General features: G+C 37.1%; 2 protein-coding genes across 2 annotated transcripts; one reads left to right on the top strand and one right to left on the bottom strand.

Moving 5' to 3' along the window:
- The first annotated feature begins 5937 nt into the window (after positions 1-5937).
- On the top strand, positions 5938-18216 carry LOC122315709 (peroxisomal nicotinamide adenine dinucleotide carrier-like). Its single transcript, XM_043131809.1, has 11 exons — positions 5938-6133; positions 6262-6387; positions 6487-6561; positions 12633-12763; positions 13018-13072; positions 13905-14057; positions 15197-15265; positions 15347-15454; positions 15610-15678; positions 16001-16055; positions 17481-18216. Exons 1-11 carry the CDS (start codon positions 6053-6055, stop codon positions 17669-17671), a joined length of 1113 nt encoding a protein of 370 aa, XP_042987743.1. The 5' UTR covers positions 5938-6052; the 3' UTR covers positions 17672-18216.
- Positions 18217-19092: 876 nt separating this feature from the next.
- On the bottom strand, positions 19093-23241 carry LOC122315708 (protein ACTIVITY OF BC1 COMPLEX KINASE 3, chloroplastic). The gene is made up of 7 exons (XM_043131808.1): positions 22870-23241; positions 22548-22775; positions 21782-22117; positions 21087-21642; positions 20509-20695; positions 20034-20400; positions 19093-19507 (listed from the first exon to the last, which is right to left on the bottom strand). The coding sequence occupies exons 1-7, from the start codon at positions 23182-23184 to the stop codon at positions 19379-19381; spliced, it is 2118 nt and encodes a 705-aa protein (XP_042987742.1). The 5' UTR covers positions 23185-23241; the 3' UTR covers positions 19093-19378.
- Between the last annotated feature and the right edge of the window lie 540 nt (positions 23242-23781).

Here is a 23781-nt window from a genome sequence, read left to right as displayed (position 1 = left end):
AAAATTTAAAAAAGTTATAGATTTCACGCTTAAACATATGTTTAGTTGAAAAAAGTTATACATCCCACGTGTAAAGAAAGTCTAAGTTTAGACGAGTTTAGTAATTTTAGAGTTTGGTATTTGAATGTTAGATTCAGTTTAAAATTAGACTAAACGAAATTAATCTCAATTCAATTTAACTTCTAAAATGGACCTTAATTTTTAAATTTTATTTAATAAATAAACCTTTCATTAAAAGTAATTGTGGTTCAAATATCAATCAGGTCCATTCAAGAATTCCGTGCGACTCCACCTTTTAGAAGAGAAGTTCTGATTTCTCTCTAAAAAAACAAATATCTCTGTTTGTTTTTGCTGGAAAGGAAGTTGTGAGTTCCAGCTCCACCTTCCTCTCCATCTCGTTTTCTTTTTTCATTCCTTTAATACTATCTATATGTGAATATACTTATATGGTAGTGTTTTTCCACCGGTTTGAATTTTCTAAAATATGTAACTTTCTAGTCATGAACAATCGACACGCGCCCCACCATCACGTTCGCCTTCCTCCGATCTACTAGAATGACGCGGAACTGCGCCAAAAATGTCTGCGCGTGGCCCTCACGCGCGGCTTGTTTCCACGCGTGGTTCTTCAGATCGACTCAACCTTGCATCTTTTCAACTGGCGTGTGGTCCTCACGCACTACTCCAGAGGCGCTTTTCGGAGACTACATTTCTACCCTTCCGATACCAATCTATTCGGAGTTTTGTTTTCCCTAACTGGTGATCTTGTGAAAGAGACTTAAGACCTCACCAACAAATATTTCAAGACTTTCAACTACAGTACTTCCTCTTGCACCGCCCTTGGCGGTGACTTACCTTCAAAACGTCTTTTAAGATGGTACCCTCTTTGTAAGGTTTAGGTAGAGACTAAGAAATTGGTCTCGGAACCTGTTTTTTTCTTTTTTTTTTCCACCTCGCTTGCCTTGTAGTTGTTTGCTTTGGAAAATTTGTTGGGGAATCCCACCCTCTCTAACTTGTATCATCTTTATATTCTATGAAATATGCTTGCTTAGGAAAAAAAAAAAAAAAAAACAGGTCCATTCGCAAATAATACAACTCAATTCAATGCAATTCATATTTTTGAGTAAAGCTTACACAAACTCTATCGAGCTCACATAAAAGCTCATTAATATTTGAAAAAACACAAAGATTTCTTTAAAATTTGTATACACACAAATATTATATAAAAATAATTACACGCTGAAGTGCCTTAATATAATATGTTACATCTATTTTGTAAATAAAAAGAGACTTGCAATATGATATATTACATTAAACCATTTCAATGTATAAATCTTCTTGTGGGAAATTTGTGTGTATGTAATATATATATATTAAACAAAACCTTGGAAATTTTGAAAACAAAAGGATATCAAAATACGTGAATAATTTGAAAACAATCTGAAATTTTAAAAATAAAAAACTAAGATATTATGCAAAATCTGTAAAAACATATTTTTTTAAAATATCGTGTGTTGTTTTTCTTCAAAACGTTTTTATTTTTGAAAAATTTAAAAGAAACTTCATTTTTAAATTAATATGAGTTTTTTTTTTTTTTTTTTGCTTTTTTAGATTTCTTTTTTTATAAATAATCCTAGCATTTTACTAAAAACTAAAAAGGGTACATCCTAGGCTTTTGATTGTTTGGAAGGGGGATCGTAAAAGTTGATAGTTTTGGATTGATTATAAATTGAGTGGTAGTTTGATTGGAGTTTAGGTAATTTACTTAGATGTTATTGTATGCTATATACATTGCATTGCATATTAATTCAGCTATTTTGGATTTATATCATTTTTCTGCAAGCGAGTTGGATTTATATAGAGTATATGTTTGTACTTTACATTATGTGTGTGTGTATATATATACATGGTGTATAGGGAATGCATATATACTCTCTCTATATATATGTGTTTGTATATATGCATTGCAATCTTTACTAAAAATATGACATTTTTATGATTATATTATGCATATATATGGTAAGATCATTAAAAAAAGTATTTTTTTATGTGAATTTTATATTTATCTTTTTTTTTTAAATATAGTACCCTAGCCTTGCACAATCTATAACTATAAATATTATTTTTTATTAAGAATCTATAAATTATATTTATAGTATTAGGGTGTACAAGTCTGGCACACTCCATTTAGGTAACACGTGAAATGTATATAAAAAAATATTTTTTTAATGATATAATTTTTTTTTATCAAAATAAGTGTTCGAGACTTGCATACTTTATAATTATATCTATATGTGTATATATACATATACTGTAATATGTATGTCAATACATTTCTTTCATTTCCTTATGCTTACTAATGATTTTAAAATGTGATTAAGTGTTGAAGATCTTGTGGCTCGATCTGGTTCCCTGAAACTTTAAATCAGCATTAAACAGGCACGTGAGGAGCATGTGCCGTGTATCTGAAGAGATGACCTGAGCCGCTGGATGGAAGACATGTGTTGGAGATCTGTTGTATCATATATATATACTCACTTATGTGTTGTAACCCTAATGAGAGAACTCATTTGTATCGGCTGAAATCAGAGAGGCAGAGAGGGAGAGAAATAGGCGATTTTTCTAGGGTTTTCTAGGATTTGCTCGAGTGGAGAAATCCGTGCGATTTCTATGTGAGAAATGAGAGGGTTTTGTAACACTATGAACTGAGACTTCTCTGTGATTCATTGATTTATCAATAAAGATCTCTGAGGCCATTCCTGTCGTGGACGTAGACCATTAGGGTCGAACCACATATCTCAATGTGTTCTTTCTTTATTTTCTTATTTTCTTATTTCATTGTTCATACTTATTTTCTTGCAAATATTCTGGTATATCTGTTCTTGATTTATCTTGTTAATTCGAGCATAATATTTGTTCTGTGAAGTGTTGTATATAGTGATATTTGGATCTGTGTTGGTATACTGCTGGTTTTGTGACTGTAGCTGAAATATTGTGTCTGATTATGAATCTTGAGCATTATGTTTTGAGTCAAGAAACAGAAAGATATTATTTGTTGTTGTTTCAAAAATGAAACTATTATAGAACTGTTAGAACAGAGTGGATTTCTTCATTATTAATAAAACCTTGGCAAGTAATTTATAATCTATAAAACATAAGTTTTATAACACATACATATACATATGTATTGTAATATGTACTAAAAAATATGGCATTTATACTATGCATATGTTAAGCATTCAATATATTTCTTAGTTTTCATGTGTCACATGTAATATTTAGTTTCTTTTCCAAGTATGACTTGACTGAGACATGACATATGAGAAATGATATTTACAATCGTGAAATATATGTGTAAGAGTCGCACAATTTCTTTAAATAAAGTAAATAAATAAATATGAGATTATATAAAAAAAATTAATAATAAACCCAATTATATTTCAAAACGACGGCGTCACACTTACGTACCTTACGACTTTTTATAGCATTACTCATCATATATTGTTTCATACTGTTCATTGATAAATATATTTGTTTACTGAAACGGGGTATGACTAAAAATGGCATGCTTGCCAATGTGCGCGGAGCATAACATTTATGAACAAAATAAAGTTACCAAATAGAAACACACCCTATTTGGATATCTATTTTTGATACATTTAGCGTGGTCTTGGAAATGTGCCTTACCGTGATAAAAATATGTTGATATTTTATTGTTTATAAAAATAGCATAAAAAATCTGAACGTAGTTTTAAGTTTTTTAAATTTTATATTATATATATATATATATATTTAAAATTGGTTTTCAAAAAATTTCAAATGCAAGTTATTTGTTTCGAAATCGCGTAGACCGTTCCTAACGGCGTTACTCTACGCGCAACTTCATGACCCGGAACGCCCTTGTTTGTACGCGTTGACAATTGACATTGACCGCCGTGTACGAGGTGGTGGGTTTTCATTGGTTGAAATGTACTATTTTTTGGATTTCTTGGATCTGGCTACTTAACAACAGGAATTGCAACCTTCATTGCATCGGACCGTCCGACACTGTAGAGCCTGCAAATGCAGAGCTTCCCAAGATTTTTTATGCTATACAGAAGACAACTATGAGCCAATGATTAATTCCGAGTTCTAAAATTAAAAGGCTGTCCACTTATCAGGGAAAACAAAAAAACCAAAAAATTAAATTATTGGATGAGAGAATATACGGTGCTAATTATTACACATTTTACGCTTTGTATTTTAAATTACAGAACCGTTTCAAAGCGGTTGGATCATTTTTTCTCAAATAACAATCTTCTATTCACATGTTATCACATCAAAAATTACACCAAACTCAACTTACACTCATTTACATGAAAAAGAAAATAGACAAATAAGAGGAGATAGGAAATCGATATGTGCTTCCAGTTTCACCATCAAGCAAAGTTCCACCGCCAGTAGTCCACCTCCACCAATCCACCACTACCAATCCAACGTTGAGTATCTATTGCCCACCTCAGAAATTGCCCACCATTAGAAAATAGCCTTTATCCCAACAATTCCCAAACATATAGCAATATGGTAAAATAGTATTGAATGAACTTCCGCACTTTTCATTCTAAGTAATTTATATGATTCTCTGCTAGTTTCTTAATTTTTCCAACCATTAAAAAGTACAGATAAACTATATAAATACCTTCACCAACCGTGAATAAAACCCAAAAAATGAGAAATGAGTGAATTTGCATCTAGAAAAAGAGAGCAAGATTTCAAAATTTCATCAAAATTATGGAATGAAGCAATTAAGCAAATAGCTTGCCAGTGATTGTGGGGTTCTTACATTGAAAACTTGAGATGCTTCGTCAGAATCATATTCCAAGCCTTCCCAATAATGCAACAACCAAACAATAATGAAAACTAGAAATGGTTGTTCTATACGAGAATGGGATTCTATGTGAGAGGGGGGTGCAAAAGGACAGATTGCAGGAAGACATTGAGAAAACTAGAGGAAAATGCGAATCTCAACCAGAGGGAAGTGCGAAAGGGCAGAAGGCATTATAATATGATGCAGTGCATCCACAAGATTGTTGTAATAGAAAATTTAGGTGTTACTATATTATTGGTGGGTTGTTATTTGGATAACATAAGCCCAACTGATTTTAAGGATTTATCTTTAAATTATCAAACTCCATATATTACACTCCAATATTTAACAAGTTGCAATTTATACCATTCGATTCAAAAATATTGGAGCGAAGGTGTAAAACCCATAAAAGTTGAAAGTTGGATATGTTGAGGGGAGGAGAGAAAAATAGGGCGTAACAAAGACGTTGATAAGACAAAAATAGATAAATTTATGTCACTTTTTTACAACCATTGGAGTAGCATGCGTCCAAAACTTAATTGTGAACTAAACATTTAGAGAAGGATATAGGCACCGTTTTGAAGTCGAACTAAATTGAGTCAGTTAAATTTAATATTTAAATATTTAATTATTAAATTATTAATCATTTTAATTTAAAATTTTTTTAATACGTGAGACTTATAATTTTTTTTAATTCAACATTTTTTTATCTGTAAGACTTACAATATTTTTTAACTTCTTAGAAATAAATTTAAACTCATATTAAGTGGATCTCACAAAATTCACCACGATATCTTAACTTATTATTATTTATAAAAAAATCAACTAATCTCAATTCATCTTAATATTAAACGGGACCTTATATTTAGGAAAGATAAGCCAATCAAATAAGCTACAAAAATTACTTTGATCCAATAAAATACAAAAAATTTGAAAAGGAAATATAAAAAATTAATGCATTTGATAAAAAAAAAAAAAAAATCGGCCAGTTGGAGGGCAAAAGCAGTGTTTTTCCAAACTCAAACGGTAATTACCGCCAAAGTCACTCAGCTGCTTGCGCCTTTTAATTATGTGAAAAAAGAAAATAAAAGAAGTGAACATTAGGAAGTGGATATGACAAGTAGCGATACCGCATGGGTAGGTAGGTTTTATGCAGCAGGGATCCGAGTATTTGGGAGCAACGACTGATTTTGACTGAATATTTGAGCGATGTCGAACGCAGTGGCGAATGGGCTTGCCGGAGCTGGAGGTGGTATCATCGCTCAGATCATTACTTATCCCCTCCAAACGGTACCAAATCCCACTCTCCTACCTCCCTCTCGTTCTGCACCGTCGTAGTTCTTGCCGTTATTCCTTTTTTGTTTCTCTGGAATTCGGTTCTCAGCTCGTCTGAAGGACGTGATTCTGTTTGCTTGCAGGTGAATACGCGTCAACAAACTGAGAGAGTAGCCAAGAAAGGCTTACGCAATTCCGATGGGAGTTTGCCCACTTCCAAACGCCATGAAGTTGCTCGTCCCACTAATACTCTTCTTCAAATCATCCAGGTTTCTTTTCTGTTTTCTTTTTTATTTTTCTTTCATTCTTTCTTTCGAACAAACGGACGAAATTTTTCCCAATTTTTTATTTGGTTGGATGGATATCAGGTCATAAGAACCGAAGGTTGGGGAGGACTTTATAGTGGTCTTAGGCCGTCTCTGTTCGGAACCGCTGCTTCGCAAGTTGGCTCATTATTCTTTCCTTTACTTACTCATTTTTATTTTTATTTTTATTTATCGATTACTGTATTTTATCTTTGTTTTAAGTCCTTTTACTCATTTATTTCTAAATACCATAGAAAGGAATGCATAAATGACAAAATCCCCTACTAAGTTTCAGTTGGGAAGAGGATATATTACTAGAATTACGTGTGCGCCTCTTTGATTGGTTCAAATGACAAGTCTAGACTCTGGAGCATCATAAAACAATATATCGATGACATGACATGTTGGGAGCTGTTCTGACACAGAGACTAATCTAAATAAAGGAGGGACGAAATTTAACGTGGTTCGGCAATTGCCTACGTCCACAGATGCTGTAATTTCACTATGAAAATAATTTTTACAGAAAAACTCTCTCTGCTCACTCACTCTCTTTCTCTCTTCTTTCTCTCCCACACTCTATCTGCACACACGCAGCACTCTCTGTTTTCTCTCTGCTGCACACTCTGTCCGCTGCACTTCTCTGATGCACACACCCACAATTGAGCTCTCTCCTATTTATAGGAGAGAGCAGCCTACAATAATTTTTTCGGTGCAATCGGTGCCTAATATGACAAAGGGACAAACGGTGCATGGCTCACCGTTCACCATTTTGTCTCCATCTGCAACAATCTCCCACTTGGAGACAAATGAGTCTACATATCTTCATAGCAATCATCACAGCAACTTCAAGTCATGCCTTTAAGTACGAAGTCCAACTGAAACTATACACAGCTTCAGTTTGTCAGCAGTAACTACTTTTGTGAACATGTCTGCTGGGTTCTCTGTTTCTCGAATCTTCTCAAGTATCAACTGTCCACTATCGAAAAGAGATCGGATAAAATGGTATCACAACTGTATGTGTTTTGTTCTGGAATGAAAGGCTGGATTCTTTGCAAGAAAAATAGCACTGTAACTATCACTGTGCAGAATGCCTTTTTCATTCTTCTTTTCCAATTCCTCCAAGAATGACTGCAACCAAACCATTTCCTTCCCTGCTTCAGTTATAGCAACGTATTCCGCTTCTGTAGTTGAGAGAGCAATAATCTTCTGTAACTTAGAAGCCCACGATACAGCTGTACCACCCAGCGTATACACAAATCCAGTAGTACTTTTTCTGCTGTCAACGTCACCTGCTAAATCAGCATCTACATATCCCTGTAGTTTTAAACCTGCTTTTGTAAAGCATAGTGACGTATCTGAAGAGCCTTGTAGATATCTTAGAATCCACTTGACTGCTTCCCAATGCTGCTTTCCTGGATTACTCATGTACCTACTCACAGCTCCCACTGCTTGTGCAATATCTGGCCTTGTACAAACCATGGCGTACATAAGACTACCAATAGCAGATGCATAGGGTATTCTGTTCATGCATTCTTGCTCTTCCTCCGTCTTTGGCGACTGATCCTTAGTTAGTCGAAAGTGACTAGCTAAGGGTGTGCTCACTGGTTTCGCCTTGTCCATGTTAAACCTTCTGAGCACCTTCTTTACATACTCCTCCTGCGAGCGCTTGAGAGTATCATTAGACCTGTCTCTAATAATTCTCATACCAAGGATTTGTTTTGCAGCACCCAAATCCTTCATCTCAAATCGCTTTGACAACTGCTTCTTCAGTTTATTGATCTCCTCGATGCTTGACCCTGCAACGAGCATATCATCCACATACAACAGTAGGATAATATAAGAGTTGTCAAAGTTCTTTATATAGCAACAATGGTCAGCCTGCAGTCTTGTAAATCCATTACTGCACATGAAGTTGTCAAACTTCCGGTACCATTGTCGTGGAGCTTGTTTTAGGCCATACAAGCTCTTCTTCAGTTTGCAAACTAGATTCTCTTTTCCCTTCACTGAGAATCCTTGTGGCTGGTGCATATAGATGTCTTCCTCCAAATCACCATGAAGGAATGCAGTCTTCACATCTAACTGCTCAAGATGTAGATTCTCTGCAGCCACAATTGCCAACACTAGCCTGATCGTTGTCAATTTTACAACTGGAGAGAAAATGTCTGTGTAGTCGACACCTTCCTTTTGTTGAAACCCCTTTACGACCATTCTGGCTTTGTAGCGCTTGCTACCATTGTGCTCTTCCTTAATTCTGTACACCTATTTATTGTGCAAAGCCTTCTTGCCTTTTGGAAACTTAGTTAGCTCCCATATCTGATTTGACATCAGTGACTCCATCTCATCTTGCATGGCTTTCTCCCACTTGATCGAATCTTCAATTTGTAGAGGTTCATCATGACTTTCCAGTTCACCACTATCTGTTAGCAAGATGTAGTGTAGAGATGGTGAGAACCGCTGTGGTGGCCTAATTGTCCTTGAAGATCTTCGAATAACAGTGAGTGGTGTACGTTGTTCGATTTGTGTATCATCATTTTCTTGATCCTCGTTCTGATCAGTGTTGACTCGAGTAACATCAAAGTCAACAACCTCAGGTTTCTTTGGCTGTTCCTCAGGTTCAGCTTGTGACTTAGTTTTGTACAGAATCTGCTCATTAAATATCACATTTCTACTTCTAATGATTTTGTGATTTTTATCATCCCAAAATCGATAGCCAAATTCTTCATCACCATAACCGATGAAAAAACATTTTCTAGATTTGGCTTCTAACTTGTTACGATCAGTAGAATCTATATGAACATATGATAAACAGCCAAAAACTTTCAAATGGGAAAGATTTACCTTCTTTCCGCTCCAGACTTCCTCTGGTAGATAGAACTTTAAGGGAACTGAAGGTCCCCTATTAATCAAATAGGCTGCAGTGTTAACTGCATCAGCCCAAAAACATTCAGGCAATCCTGAATTTAGCCTCATGCTTCTGGCACGTTCGTTGAGAGTTCTGTTTATGCGTTCAGCTACGCCATTCTGCTGCGGTGTCCCGGGAATAGTCTTCTGAAATCTAATCCCATTTGCAGCATAGAATTCTTTGAACCCTCCGTCGATGTACTCTCCTCCATTGTCTGACCTCAGACATTTTAACTTCAAGCCTGTTTCAGTTTCAACCATGGCTCTCCACTTCTTGAAAGTATCAAATGTGTCAGATTTATTTTTCAAAAAATAAACCCATACTTTCCTACTTGAGTCATCTATAAATGAAACATAGTACCGCGATTCTCCAAGAGAAGCGACTGGGGATGGCCCCTACAAATCTGTGTGCACCAACTCCAACTTTGTAGATTTTGGAGTTCTACCATTTTTCAGGAAACTAACTTTTTTCTGTTTCCCAAAAATGCAACCTTCACACATATCGAAATCAGTTGATTCCAACTTTGGTAACTTCCTCTTGGATAATAGTACTTTCATTCCTTTCTCACTCATGTGACCAAACCTTTGATGCCATAGATTGACATTTGCATCAGCAATTGCAATAGTATCTCTAATACTTGAAGTCATGTATAGAGTACCTGTTTTTGTGCCTCGAGCTACTACCATAGCTCCTTTTGTTATCTTCCACATGCCACCGGTAAATAGTACCGAATGTCCATCAGCATCAAGTTGTTCTACAGAAATTAGGTTCCTCATGAGCTTAGGAACATGTCGCACCTTCTGTAGCAACCATGCACTTCCATTAGGCAGATTGATTGGTACATCTCCTATGCCTTTGATTTCCAACGCTTCACCATCTGCTAAGTACACCTTCCCGAAATCACCAGTGACATAATTCTGCATGATTTCTCGGTGTGCTGTAGTGTGGAACGAGGCTCCTGAATCTAACACCCAAGATTCAATTTGGTTGTCGACTGAAAGGAGTAAGGCATCTCGGAGATCTTCTGTTGTGGCATTAGCAGAGTCATGCTCATTATTCTTCTTTGCCTCCTTGCAATTATTTTTGAAGTGGCCAATCTTGCCACAATTCTAGCACTGTACTTGTTTTCCGGACCTAGATTTACTTCTGCCTTTTCGGGACTTTGACCTGCCCCGATTTGAACTTCTACTAGTTCCTCAACCTCTCGTCTTGAGGTTTAAGACAGAACTGGAAGTTGATGCTTCTCCTGTATCTCTTCTGCGAACTTCCTCGTTAAGAATATGGTCCCGGATATCTTGATACTTCATCTTTGTTTTGCCATAAGAATTGCTAACAGCTGTTCTCATGGCCTCCCAGCTTTTTGGCAATTGAGATAGAGCAATCAGTGCACGTACTTCATCATCAAATTCAATTCCCACTGAAGCTAATTGATTGATGATGGTGTTGAACTCATTCAGATGCTGAATAACTGGAGTTCCTTCTGCCATTCTCAAATAGAATAGCTTGTACATCAAATGCACTTTGTTATTGGCTGATGGCTGCTCGTACATGTCTGATAGAGCTTTCATCAAATCCGCTGTGGTCTTCTCCTTTCCCACATTGTGTGCAACTGATTTTGACAGTGTTAGTCGAATGACTCCCAACACTTGTCTATCAAGGAAACTCCAATTTTCAATGCTCATGTCATCTGGCTTTCTTCTTAGGAGTGGAAGATGTAGTTTCTTCCCATAGAGATAATCCTCTATCTGCATTCTCCAATAGGCAAAGTCTGTACCGTCAAATTTCTCGATACCAACACCTTTAGTTCTTTCTCCAGCCATAACTTTACAAATGAGTTCAAATTTAAACAAACAAAGATCACCGTTGCGTCCGAAACACTCGAATTAGTTGGAAATGAGTTCGGAATGATCCAAATAGTTTGTCAGCACTATTTGATCGTTGCGATGGAACTCCAACTGACGTGATCTAGCCCAAAATGATCTGCAACACGTGGATGGTTCAGATCCAATGTACTGATGCTGAATCTCAAACTTTCGACCGTACGGATGAGTCCGAAATGATCTAAATAGTTGGAAAGCACTATTTGATCGTCGAAATCGGACTCCGAATGGCTTAGATTTAGCCGAAAACAGATCTGAAAAACGGACGGTCCTGATCTGTCTGGCGCGTGGATACACGCTCTGCACAGTGCGTTTGGGCAAACGCGTGGCGCGCGTGTAATACATGCGCTACAGTACTGTGTGCGGGTGGGGCAGAGTGAGGCGCGTGTGACACACGCGCCGAACCTCTCTAGGGCGTGTGGGGGTGCGTGGGGGCGCGTGTCCTTCACGCGTCTTCAACCTCTGGAGCGCGTGAGGGCACGTGGGCGCGTGTGGTGCACGCGTCTTCAACCTCCGGAGCGCGTGGGGGCGCGTGGGTTGCAGCAGATGCACGTGCCGATCTTCTAGGGGCGCGTGTAGGCTCATCCGACCTCCGTTTTCGATTCCGTTTGCGGCAACGGATTCGTCTCGACTTGAGGAACACCGTGGAGTTGTCAAAAATTGATTTTGAACAACTTGAATTTTTGGACAGCTCAAACCAGTGCTCTGATACCAATTGTTGGGAGCTGTTCTGACACAGAGACGAATCTAAATAAAGGAGGGACGAAATTTAACGTGGTTCGGCAATTGCCTACGTCCACAAATGCTGTAATTTCACTATGAAAATAATTTTTACAGAAAAACTATCTCTTCTCACTCACTCTCTTTCTCTCTTCTTTCTCTCCCACACTCTATCTGCACACACGCAGCACTCTCTGTTTTCTCTCTGCTGCACACTTTGTCTGCTGCACTTCTCTGATGCACACACCCACAATTGAGCTCTCTTCTATTTATAGGAGAGAGCAGCCTACAATAATTTTTTCGGTGCAATCGGTGCCTAATATGACAAAGGGACAAACGGTGCATGGCTCACCGTTCACCATTTTGTCTCCATCTGCAACATGACAGTGGTTACAATAAATAAATCCTTGTCCAGAAGGGTATTGCCACTGGCCAGTATTATCATGTCTTTGTCTGGTTTTCGGGCCTTGCATGTATGTCTTCATCCACGTGAATAGTGTTGACACACCAGAGAAAGAAAACACCGTTCCTCCTTCGTATTTCCTCATTGTACCATATCCCAGACCATGCAAAACAAGCATTATGGTTGACCTACTCATACCTTTATCAGCACTTCTAAGTGGTATCTATGTCCGTTAGTTAATCAGGTTGTCTCTGACACTAGATTCTTCTGCCTATGACTAACTGCTTCCTTTTTGTACTGCCAGGGGGTTTATTACTATTTTTATCAGGTCTTCAAAAACAGGGCAGAGGCCATTGCAGCTGCTCATAGAGACAAAGGACGTGGCGATGGTACTGTTGGCATGCTCTCTTGGCTTGTTGTTGCAGCTATTGCTGGGTAAACAATCCATTCTATGTTAGCCCTAAACATTACTTTATTTTCATAGTAATTACATGTTGAGGGACTTTGGAGGTTCATATGAAAGCTTTGTTGAGCCATGGCTGGGGGTTAATCAGTCCCTGTTTCGCTATCACATGAGTGATAGTTGAAGTCAGGATTTAGTGTGAACAGGTAGATGTAGTTCCCGCCTTATCTATTATGACTCAGTTTTACTTTTTAGTAATAACTTCTGAAAATGTCTTATCTTGCAGCTCCTTAAACGTGTTGTTCACAAATCCTATATGGGTTCTTGTGACTCGTATGCAGGTGCCTTTGCATTTTTGAGTGTACACTTTGCTTCTTTTCAGTTTCTAATGCTTTTAGTTAAATCCTTAATGAAGGGGTTTGCATTTAGTTACTAAAAAATTTAACTCTAGTACCGTATGTGTCAACTAGTAATGAAAAGTTACATACGAGCAATTTTATAGTATGGTTATGCTGCTCACAACTATTTGCATCTATTTATCATTGTTTTATTGTTACTTTACTTCTGAAGAAACAGAATATGTCTGCATCTTTGCAATGTGATGGCTGAAAGAAATGCTTACTGATGTTTTTTTCTCAGTTCAGTGATCCGTGACTAATGGCACCACAGTCAATCTTTTTTAAGTGCAAGTGATTTTGTGTGTGAAACTGGGATTCATAATTGAATCTAGGGAAGCTTCAAATTAACTGTTTTTTATTTTTGGGGGGTAATGGTATAGATGACAGATGTGGCAAGCTTTTCCCTGAGTCGTTACAGTGTGTGCGCGCGTCTCATATAGCCTGTTCAACCCATAGAACTTCTGTTTGAATCATGGAAACCCTGTTTGCTCATCTTTTTTTTTTTTTTGCATGTACAAGGGCCCTACTTACACAAGACACAGAAACACGCGTGCTAACACATCATAGACACACAAGACACAAAAACACGCATGCTAACACATCATATGCATGTGTAGAGATACATATGAATGTACAAATATATACATAATGATTGATATAGGGAGTATTTCATTAAACCTTTAGATGCTTCAATTGAAAATTATGTATAAGCGATAATGGCTGATTCCGGGTTCTCTCTCTCTCTCTCTCTCCCCCCTTTCCTAATATTGTTTAGACACACACTCAAGCTGAAAGAAAGATAATGGAGAAGAGGAGGGAGGCTCTATTGAGGGAAGCGTCTGAAAGAAGTTTAGTAGATTCAACTTTGTCAGATAAATTGACTGAACTTGATTCAGAAAAACCTCGTCCATATGGCACTCTGCATGCGGTTGGTTCTTCCTCACCATTTGTCCCTTTTTTGGGTTTGCTTGCAAGATGACTCATGTTTTGGATTTCCGGTTGCTTTTACATCAATTCATTGTGATCTACTCTAACAACACACTTCAAATATGCCAAATGGAAATTAATATTACCTCTGCTATTGCTGAAGTAATTTGATTTGGATTGGTTAAGTTTCACCAATGAATAGGCAGATTTTGTTGTGGTATTATGGTGAACAGGAAGAATAGCTGCATCTTGAAATATAATTTGCAAAGTAACAACAATGAAATGGAGTCATCTGACAACCTTGCTTTGCTTGCAAGCTTTACAGTCAGTTTCAAGCTCTTAGCCTGAAATCTATGAGTTCTAACTTTGTTCTCATAAATTGAGCAGTGATTAATTGGGACTTATAATAGGTCTTACAAATCTAAAAATCATATTCATATGACTTAGTGGAGTGGTTAACTCTTTCACGGAGCAGTTAACTCTGTCACTTAACATAAACGTGAGCCAGGGCCTAAATTTCCAAAAGTTGAGTTAATAATATCTCCCAAAGGAGATTTATATGGTTAGCCTGTGAAGATTGTAACCGTCAATAAGAAAACTGAAATGTGGTTATCACAAACTGATACCAATGTTGAATAATTAATTGCATGATATGGTGAATACAGTTTAAACAATTTTGAAGTAAATATCTGGTGGAATAAAATGAATATGTTGATGTCTCATAAACCATAATGTTGTCAGCTTGCTATCGACCATATCTTTGACATGAAAATGTCCTGGAGAGCATTTTAAATATGAAATTCATTGAGGTAAGTGGCATGTGATAATTCTTCTCCATTTATAATTTGAGAAATATAATGATAACAAATGAATTATTGGTTAGATATCTTGTTTAGGACTGTGTTTCTAGTGTTAGAGGAATCTCTCTCTCTCTCTCTCTCTCTCTCTCTCTCTCTCTCTCTCTCTCTCTCTCTCTCTCTCTCTCTCTCTCTCTCTCTCATGTATGCCATTTATTTAAGCTGTAAACTCCAAATTCTTAACATCTCGTTTAACCTGCCCTCATTGTTTTAGTGCTTTTGACTTTTTGTGATTATGTATTTGCTTCTCATCACCAGTCCATGTGCATGCATTGTTGGGCAGGCACGCGAGGTTTACAATGAAGCAGGAATTGCTGGATTCTGGAAAGGAATTGTTCCAACACTTATAATGGTTAGCCTTTATTGATAATTGAATCAACTTGTCATGCATTATTGAGTTACTTCTGGCATAATCAAGTAATCCCATTCCCAGGTGTGCAATCCTTCAATTCAATTCATGATTTATGAAAGCTTGTTAAAGCATCTAAGGAGAAAGCGTGCTGCAAACAAGCAGGGGTCAAAAAACATAACTTCTTTGGAGGTATAATATCCCTTTCAGATGATAGTCGGAATACACTTACAATCTTTTGTTAGTGTTCTGACATTTTTAATGGCAATAAGAATTTCATGATTTTCTGTGGACAGTCCTCTCTCTCTCTCTCTCTCTCCAAAATTTTTAATTCTCTTGTGAAATAGGTTTTTCTATCGGGGGCTGTGGCAAAGCTGGGTGCAACTCTTGCAACGTATCCCTTGTTAGTTGTCAAGGTAAGTAAAACTCTTAGCGTGCTTTCTTACTCCGTTGAGTGGAAAATGAAAAAATGCTTCATAAACAGTTCGCTCAAGTGAAGAGGCTAACTTCTCTATCTTATAGTCTTATATTGTATTGGTTAAGAACCCTCAACATGTTCAGTTTTCTTGTTTAATTTGTAGTACTTACCTGTCAATTTGGCTTGCCTATCAAAAGATGAATCCATATGTTAAGTTTTTTGATCAAGTGATTTCTTTGCATCCCACTTGGTATGCTTTTGCCATACCATGTTCTTATTGAAGCTGCATCTTTATTTTTTCACTTTGAATGCCTATACAGTCAAGGCTGCAAGCAAAGCAGGAGATTGGTGGGAATATCTCATTAAGATACTCAGGTATTCAGTTTTCTAAAATTTATCAGTATTTTATCCTCATCCTTATCATTATCCTCATAACATTTGCATTTGTTAGCCTGGACCTTATAAAACAATATGCCAACTTAAATGGATTGAGATTCTTGTCAGGTAGTAAGCCTATTTTCAAATTTTGCCAGAGATGTTAGTAAGAAAACCGGGTGACTTTAATTTTTCGTATTATCAATTTGTGTGTATATATACTCTGGTGCATTCCCTATATCATGTATTGGTCAGTTTGGGTATAAATCTGGAAGAGGAGAGGCAAGGCAAGTCAATTTTGTCTTTAACTTATCAAAAAAATTTGTCCTTAATTTTTGCATATAATTGGGTTTTTCTTTTCTTTTCTTGGACATTGGGTCACTCAGAATCTTATAAATTTCTTTCCCAATTAGTTTTGCTGAATCAAGCATTTCTCCTCATGCTTGCATCAACATTTGGACCATCATGGCCTACCCTAGTCAATAAATGGATTGAACAAAATTGGCATAATAGATTAGTTTGACGTCACTATACTTTTCTGTTGTTCCATTATTGTTCAAGAAATTGATGTGTGTAAAAATATTCTCCGCAAGCGACTGAGCAGATCAGAAATAAGATCCTTTGAATCTGACAATCAATTCTAGTTTGATCAGTTACTTTGTTTTGGCTTCTACTCACGTGATGTGCTATGATGCCTTGTTGGAAATATTCAGATTATCAGATAACCTCTCCCTCCTCCCTCTTGTGAGTCAAAATAGAGGTTATGCCAAATCATTGCGCTGTTTCTTGTGACAACCTTCTTTTAAGGATAGGGGGTTATAAATTAGAATGATCTCCTCTAGGGTTTTAGTTATAGTATAACGAGAACATTCTTGTTTACTTTAATGAAAAATGAATTTCCTCAAGATCAGCAAGTCATGACAGTTGTGCTCCTCCATTGAACTGCCCCAGAAATTAGATGTTCTGTTGAAGCCTTGATAAAAATTCCTTTAATTCCAAAGACCCCCTTAATTTTATCAGAATAACTGTATATATACCATTCAGTCAGAGACATGAGAGCGTAAGTTTCATCTTCAAGCTATGAACCTACTCTTCAACATGGGTCTATTAGACATGCAAAAACCTTAGCTACCCTTACATTGCTGACTAGCCCATTTGCTAATTAGATATTGCTTCTGTTGTATTATTTGCAAATTTCTCTACTATTTCATTGGATTCCACTAAGTTCCTTCTTTGTGTTCACTTTACACCTTGTAGTTACTTCTGTCCTAATATAGAGAGGGAGAGAATTTAGCTGATGAGTTATCCTTCTGAGTTGTTTCAACTCCAAGAAATATGCTGTTTCTACTTTTTCTGAATTTTAATTTAATCAAACAATCAGTTTCAATGATGTGCAAAGTTTTAATTGGTATCTTTGCTGCACAGGTACTCTTGATGCGATCATTAAAATGATCCGCTATGAAGGCTTGCCTGCCTTTTACAAGGGAATGAGCACCAAGATAGTGCAGAGTGTTTTTGCAGCTTCTGTACTTTTCATGATTAAGGAGGAGCTTGTCAAGCTATACATGACGCTGGCACATAAAAGCCAGAAAGTTATATTGAACTTGGTGAAATGACTACTTCACTACAGAAAAGGGATAACCCCGTCCATGTGGTAAATAGTTATATAGATTATAGAACCATGATGGACACATTGCCACTATAGTCGTTGGGCGGATGGACACCAAGATGGAGTAGACCTGCTAATATGCCCAACGTGCCTGCTGCATTATGTCGGGAGGCCATTCCTCCCAACACAAATAAGGAAGGTATGTGTGACCTGGGGCCCACTTTCTGACACTGCATTTTTTTTTTTCCTCATGTTTTCCTTTCCTCCGTCAAGTTTCATTTCATGGTTGCCTGCTGACTGTGTTACTTGGGACAATATGAGTGGAGGATATGATTCAAACCTGTTTTAATTCAGAGATGAACCAACATCAGATTTGAGAAATAGGTCTTATGATTTAATTTCAGGTTGAAATATCATTTGTAATTATTGTTTAAAACTGTGTTACATGCTTTATGCCTTCATGTTACTTGCTTGAGCATGTGGCATGTGCAGTTTGTTTAAAAAACAGATTATTTAAGAATAGCGTCATACACCTTTACATTTGTTGACTCATCCTGTTTCTGGTATTAATGATGTTATGAACTTAGATGATATGAAAATACTTGTGAAGAAACTTGATTATAAATTAACTTAATTAGATGGTCTCTCAAATAATTATTCAGCTAATGATCAAGTAAAGATTCGCTCGATATTGGTCCAAAGTGCCAAAACTTGCCAGATCCGCCACCGACATAGAAATGGTATGCTAGGGAGTTGGGACATTAAAATATAATCCAGTTTATTAGCTTAAAAACATGCCTTTATATCTTTTTGAAAAATTTTATATGTAATTATTTTTACGTACTCTTTTGCACATTTATAATTGACTGCATCACTTTTTAAATATAAAATAACTGTATTGACCAATTACATCAATAAAATCTATAAAGAATATGTAAAAGTGACTAAAATATTTTTTAACTTTCTAAAAATATTAGCGCCAAACTTAGAACAGGGCTGGTTGGACCGGGTATACCTGATTAGCGAATATTCTCAGTAACCCGGTTTGTTATAAGCAATGAAATAATTTTAGTAACTAGTTATTCAATATAAGCAATGAAATGACTAAACTGTAGTTACTACCTAATGTACAGATTCTTTTTGAGTAACTGCAATGGATGTATTGCAAACATGAAAAATCTCGGAGCCCCCCACAAAAAACAAAAACCTGATCGTAGGGGTAACCACGGAGGGTAGACTAATAAGGCGAATAAACCAAAATACAAAAGATTGAGCAATGGCACAACGAGGGATGTACCACACAAATCATGTGTTGCAAGACCTAAAATGACCTAATAATGTAACAAAGCATGGCCAATAAAAAAAAAAAAAAAAGAAAAGGAAATTTAACTTTTTAAGTGGTCTAGAAATTAAATAAAACACTGTACATTGCAAAATGGAATGCATGCATCCGTTTGACCTTCAGCGTACAAGCTCTTATGAAAATGATTACAGAACAGCAATTCGTTCACAATTTAAAAGAAATCTTGACGACTTCTCTGTTAAATCCAATATACATGTATAAATTCCAAAAGTGACTTAGTTTTTCCTTTTTCATTTTAACAATCGATGAAAATGTAGGGGAAGAAGATTACAGTAAGCATTTTTTCAAATCATTGTTGACAAGAAATTTACAAGGCACATCTTCTAGTTTACCCAAAAACAGTTACAGGTGTCACAAGGTTGGAGCAGAACCAGCTGGTGGAACTCGGAGTACTTGTTGCAGTAAGCGAGCGGCAAGACGTTGAGTGATCCCACCAATAATGCGCCCACCTAGACTGCGTGCTTCGGGTTGTTGAAGGACCTGCTCATGTATTTTTCAACAATTGCCCTTAGAAACAAATATAGATAAGTTGAGCTTTCTTTTTCTGGGACTTTTTATTTATAAGTAAAATAAAATTTTATTTAAGCAAGTAACATTTTTTTCTCTGGGATTTCAAAATATCATTAGTGTTGTGCATTCTTTATTTCCTTTCCATATTAGATTTTTCAATTTACTGAATAAATTTCGCAATGGAAGATAATTGAAACCTGGACTGTGCTGAGGACAAAGCTAACAAATAGCACGAAGAGGTTTACGGTAATACAAATAGAGAACTATTAATCCCACCAGATATAAGTGTTAGGAATTGCTTTGTATCTTACATTTAATTGTGGAAGCTACAAAATATTGGGATTTGTTATCTTCTATCGTTAGTGTGTTCTGGAGCGATTATCGCCCTTTTCAGCCGTTCTGATACTTATGATGCAATTATTTCTCAATATCACACCCTCCCAAACCTAGAAAGGATAAAGAAAAAGATAATCATGCAGCAAACAATGGTTCTTACCAGTAAAATAGGCTGCAAAACAGCTGGATCAAACTGTTCCGAGGATTGCAGAAGTCCCCAGATCCTTGAAACTTGATCTCGAAGTCCTATCATGCTTTCCTTTTCGATGTTACTCATCATTAGAGGTCCAGTTGGATTGCCATTAAATATTAGACTCCTCGGAAGATCAGGGATAGAATTGTATGTATCAATTACTGTGCCTAAAGCAAAAGCTTCAGTAACACGGATGGCCTCTTTAGTAACTAAACCCCGTAGCTCTCCACCGTCTGGACCCAACAATAGCTTCAACACTGGTTGCAAAGCCTCTTTTGCAGAAAAGTCTCTATCTTTTCTTCCCTGTTCCAGTAGATTTTCAAGTCTGTTCCACCTGCAATGAAGCAACAAATAAGCTAGTCTTCAAGTGGGAATCTTTAATACCATACGGTATCCAACTCAAACAAGAAGTATAAACATAATATAGGAACAAAAGCCATACCTAAATTTCCCATCCTTGAAAAGCAGCTCAACAAGAGCATCTCTGAGATATGGGTTAGGATCTGTTAGAAGCCTTTTAGCAAAGTACGGATATGATGCTGCCAGCACCTTGAAATTAGGATCAGCGTAAAGTGCTAAACCTTCCAGTACAGTAAGTGACCTCAATATCAATGCATAATATGCTGGAACTGCATTAACAAGACAAGACAAGACATCAAAATCAGCAAAAAAGTAGTGAGGAAAGCTTCAAGTTCTTTACGGCTGTACAACTATAACATTCTGGGATTGCAGAAGATAGATTCTGAACTCAAAGAAATCAATCTGCTACTTTTTTTCTAACAATTATAGTCAAGACCAAGGAATCAACATAATGGAGCACAGTACCCACTACATCTAACCCTTCATACAGATATAAATAACAACTAAATCACTACCAATTCAGTTGCAAGATCCACCACATTAATTGGCTACTTAACAACCAATCAGGGACCATTTCCCAAATCTGCTGTAATCATACAGATGAAAAGAAACTTGCACATCACTACTTGAAAATCATTCATAACAACCATATTGACTCACCATTAAACGGATATTGATATAGAACAGCACCCAGACCATCCACTATTGTTTTGAAGTTTAGTTCACTCACAGTTGAATTAAGAGCATCATCAAAGAAGTCTCGTAGTGCCGGCACAATTGGAGAAACATCTACGTCAGGAGACAAGAAATCAAGAGCATAGTAATCACGAGCCATAGCTTCATAATCTCGATTCACCATATGAACAACATGACCGATGATAGCAGATCTTGCTGCTTCTGGAGTCTCACTCATCATTCCAAAGTCAAGAAAAGCAAGCTTTCCATCAGGTGTTGCTAAGAGATTACCAGGATGAGGATCTGCATGAAAATAACCATACTCAAGCAGCTGTCTGAGGCTGCATTGTATACCGGTGTTCACCACATCCAAAACCCTCAACCCTTGTCTCTCAATGGCCTCTTGCTCATTTAATTTGACTCCATCAACCCACTCCATTGTCAATACTTTGCCGCTGGTGTAATTCCAGAAAATATCTGGGACAAGGACATCTTCCTTGTCTGCATACAATTTCTTAAACCTCCTTGCATTCTGCCCCTCCTGCAGGGACCTGTCAAATTAACATTCAAACCCCAAAGAATCTCGTACAAGTACGATATTTAAGGCTTAAGTGACCCGATGCCCGATTCTGACAGCATGCATGCTTTTTGTAGTGCAGAAATATTGTTAAGAAACTAACCTGTACATAGTTGAGCTCTTGATAAACTCTGCGTGCAAATTCATCAATAAGCGCAACAACATCACTGGAGATTATGTCAACATATTTATTGACTAGAAATCCTACAGCTCTTATCAGGTAGAAATCAAGTCCGATAGCTTCTTCAATACCAGGGCGTTGCACCTTTACCGCAACAACATGCCCGGAATACTTCAGTTGGGCTTTATAAACTTGACCTAAACTTGCAGCCGCAATCGGAGATGGAGATATGGATGAGAATATGGAGTCAAGTGGTAATCCCAGCTCCCTCTCGATGCACGAAAATGCCTCATCATCTGGGAATGTCGGTAAAGCATCCTGCTCAATTACAATGAGAGAGATATTTGTCTTAGCATCTGAAACAAAGCTCTGCATATATGCTTGTAGTTGTGGAAGAGAAACCATGACATACGATTTCATAACAAAAACATGAATCATTTCAAGACTTGGACTCAATGGCGTTACATCAAGATATTAAGGTCGATGCATATCCGCATTTGAGCTAACCAAAAAGAACCAACCAACACCAATTGATGTCGTGAATTTTTTAAGCCCATAGATGAAAGAGAGAATAACGAAACTTGTGACGTGATAGTAGCAAAGCCAACAGCCCAACACCTATGTCTCCTTGCCAAACACCAAAATAACAACAGCAACAATGATACGAAAAGCAAGGAAAGAGAAGCAGGTTATTGCAGGGAAAGTACTGTCGGGCGACGGAGATATTGGATAAGGAAGAAGACTATACTTGAAGTTCAGAGAGCTCCTCAAGATACTCGGTTGGGCAGAGGTCGGGCCTGGTCGACAAACCCTGACCGAGTTTGACAAAAGTAGGGCCCAGTCGAGTGAAAATTCTTCTCAGTTCCACGGCCCTAATTCTCTTGTTCATATCGAGCTGGCCATTCCTTTCGTCGACCAACAGTTTTAAGCCGAACGAACCAAGCGCAATGAAAATTTGCAGGGTCCTCCGCAATACCTAACCACAGTCAATACGAAGAATCAATCAGAAAACCTTTACTGGCGAAATCGTAAAAAGAAACAAGAAACAAGAAACAAGAAACAAAAACAACCTTGAATGGGCGAGAGCCGTATTTGAGGGCAAGAAGCTCGGGACTATAGACGGAGGCATTGACGGCACGAGCCATGGCCCTTGCCTCGGCCTGCAGATCCTCCGCTCGGTTCCCTCGAAAGACCAGCCCGGAGGCGGCCCCGGCCCCGGCCCCAGCCCCATCTCTCAGCGCAGGGACGGTTCTCGGCGTCGCCTCCACCAAAGCTGCTCGGGTTCGAACCAATCTTCTTACTCCGCCTCTACTGTAGATTTTCTTCCGAACCGAACCGCACGGACACAAAGAAAACGGCTGACCGGCGGCGAGAAGAAGACTCATGGCTGTGGAGTGCCGTTAAGCAAATGGCGAACGGATGAATTTACCGAATCCCAAATAAATAAGTAATTCAGAGCTGACTCAGCTTTTAAATTAAGTTGAGAAAGCCAAGCCAACGCGGCAACGCCACGTGTCTTTGTCTTCTTCCCCAACATCTACTTCCCTGTTGGCCACTCTCGTGCCACGAACCCTCTCAATATAAAAACAAAAGAAAAATGCTAACGGCTTTTCTATTGATAATAGAGTAACCCTGGTTAACTTTTATAAAATTTTATTTTATTTAATCTTAATTATTATAATTTTTTAAAATTTTTATATAAAATAAAATAAAAAAATTAAATTTTTTAAATTTTAATATAATTTTTTTAAATCTTAATATTTTTTTATAATCATATTTTATTCAACTTATCTCATCTCATTTCTAAAAACAAATAATAATTTTTAGAAAAATTTAAAATATAGTTTTTAAAACATATAAAATGAACATGGATCGAGTTTCTATTAGATCTTAATAATAGTATTTTTTTAACAATTTAAAAAATATATTTATTTACTTACAGGAAAAATTAGTTATGTTTAAAATCAATTACATATATATTT

The sequence above is a fragment of the Carya illinoinensis genome, chromosome 7, assembly GCF_018687715.1.
Source record: "Carya illinoinensis cultivar Pawnee chromosome 7, C.illinoinensisPawnee_v1, whole genome shotgun sequence".
In the NCBI taxonomy this organism is placed as follows: Eukaryota; Viridiplantae; Streptophyta; class Magnoliopsida; order Fagales; family Juglandaceae; genus Carya; species Carya illinoinensis.
This window is presented reverse-complemented; position numbering and strand designations above follow the sequence as displayed.

Coding starts and splice junctions, on each gene's coding strand:
- LOC122315709 (XM_043131809.1), top strand. CDS start 6,053: ATGTCGAACGCAGTGGCGAATGGGCTTGCCGGAGCTGGAGGTGGTATC. Junction 6,134..6,261: donor TTACTTATCCCCTCCAAACG/GTACCAAATCCC, acceptor GTTTGCTTGCAG/GTGAATACGCGTCAACAAAC. Junction 15,266..15,346: donor TTGTTCCAACACTTATAATG/GTTAGCCTTTAT, acceptor TCCCATTCCCAG/GTGTGCAATCCTTCAATTCA.
- LOC122315708 (XM_043131808.1), bottom strand. CDS start 23,184: ATGAGTCTTCTTCTCGCCGCCGGTCAGCCGTTTTCTTTGTGTCCGTGC. Junction 22,776..22,869: donor ACGGCTCTCGCCCATTCAAG/GTTGTTTTTGTT, acceptor GACTGTGGTTAG/GTATTGCGGAGGACCCTGCA. Junction 21,643..21,781: donor AAGAGCTCAACTATGTACAG/GTTAGTTTCTTA, acceptor AGGTCCCTGCAG/GAGGGGCAGAATGCAAGGAG.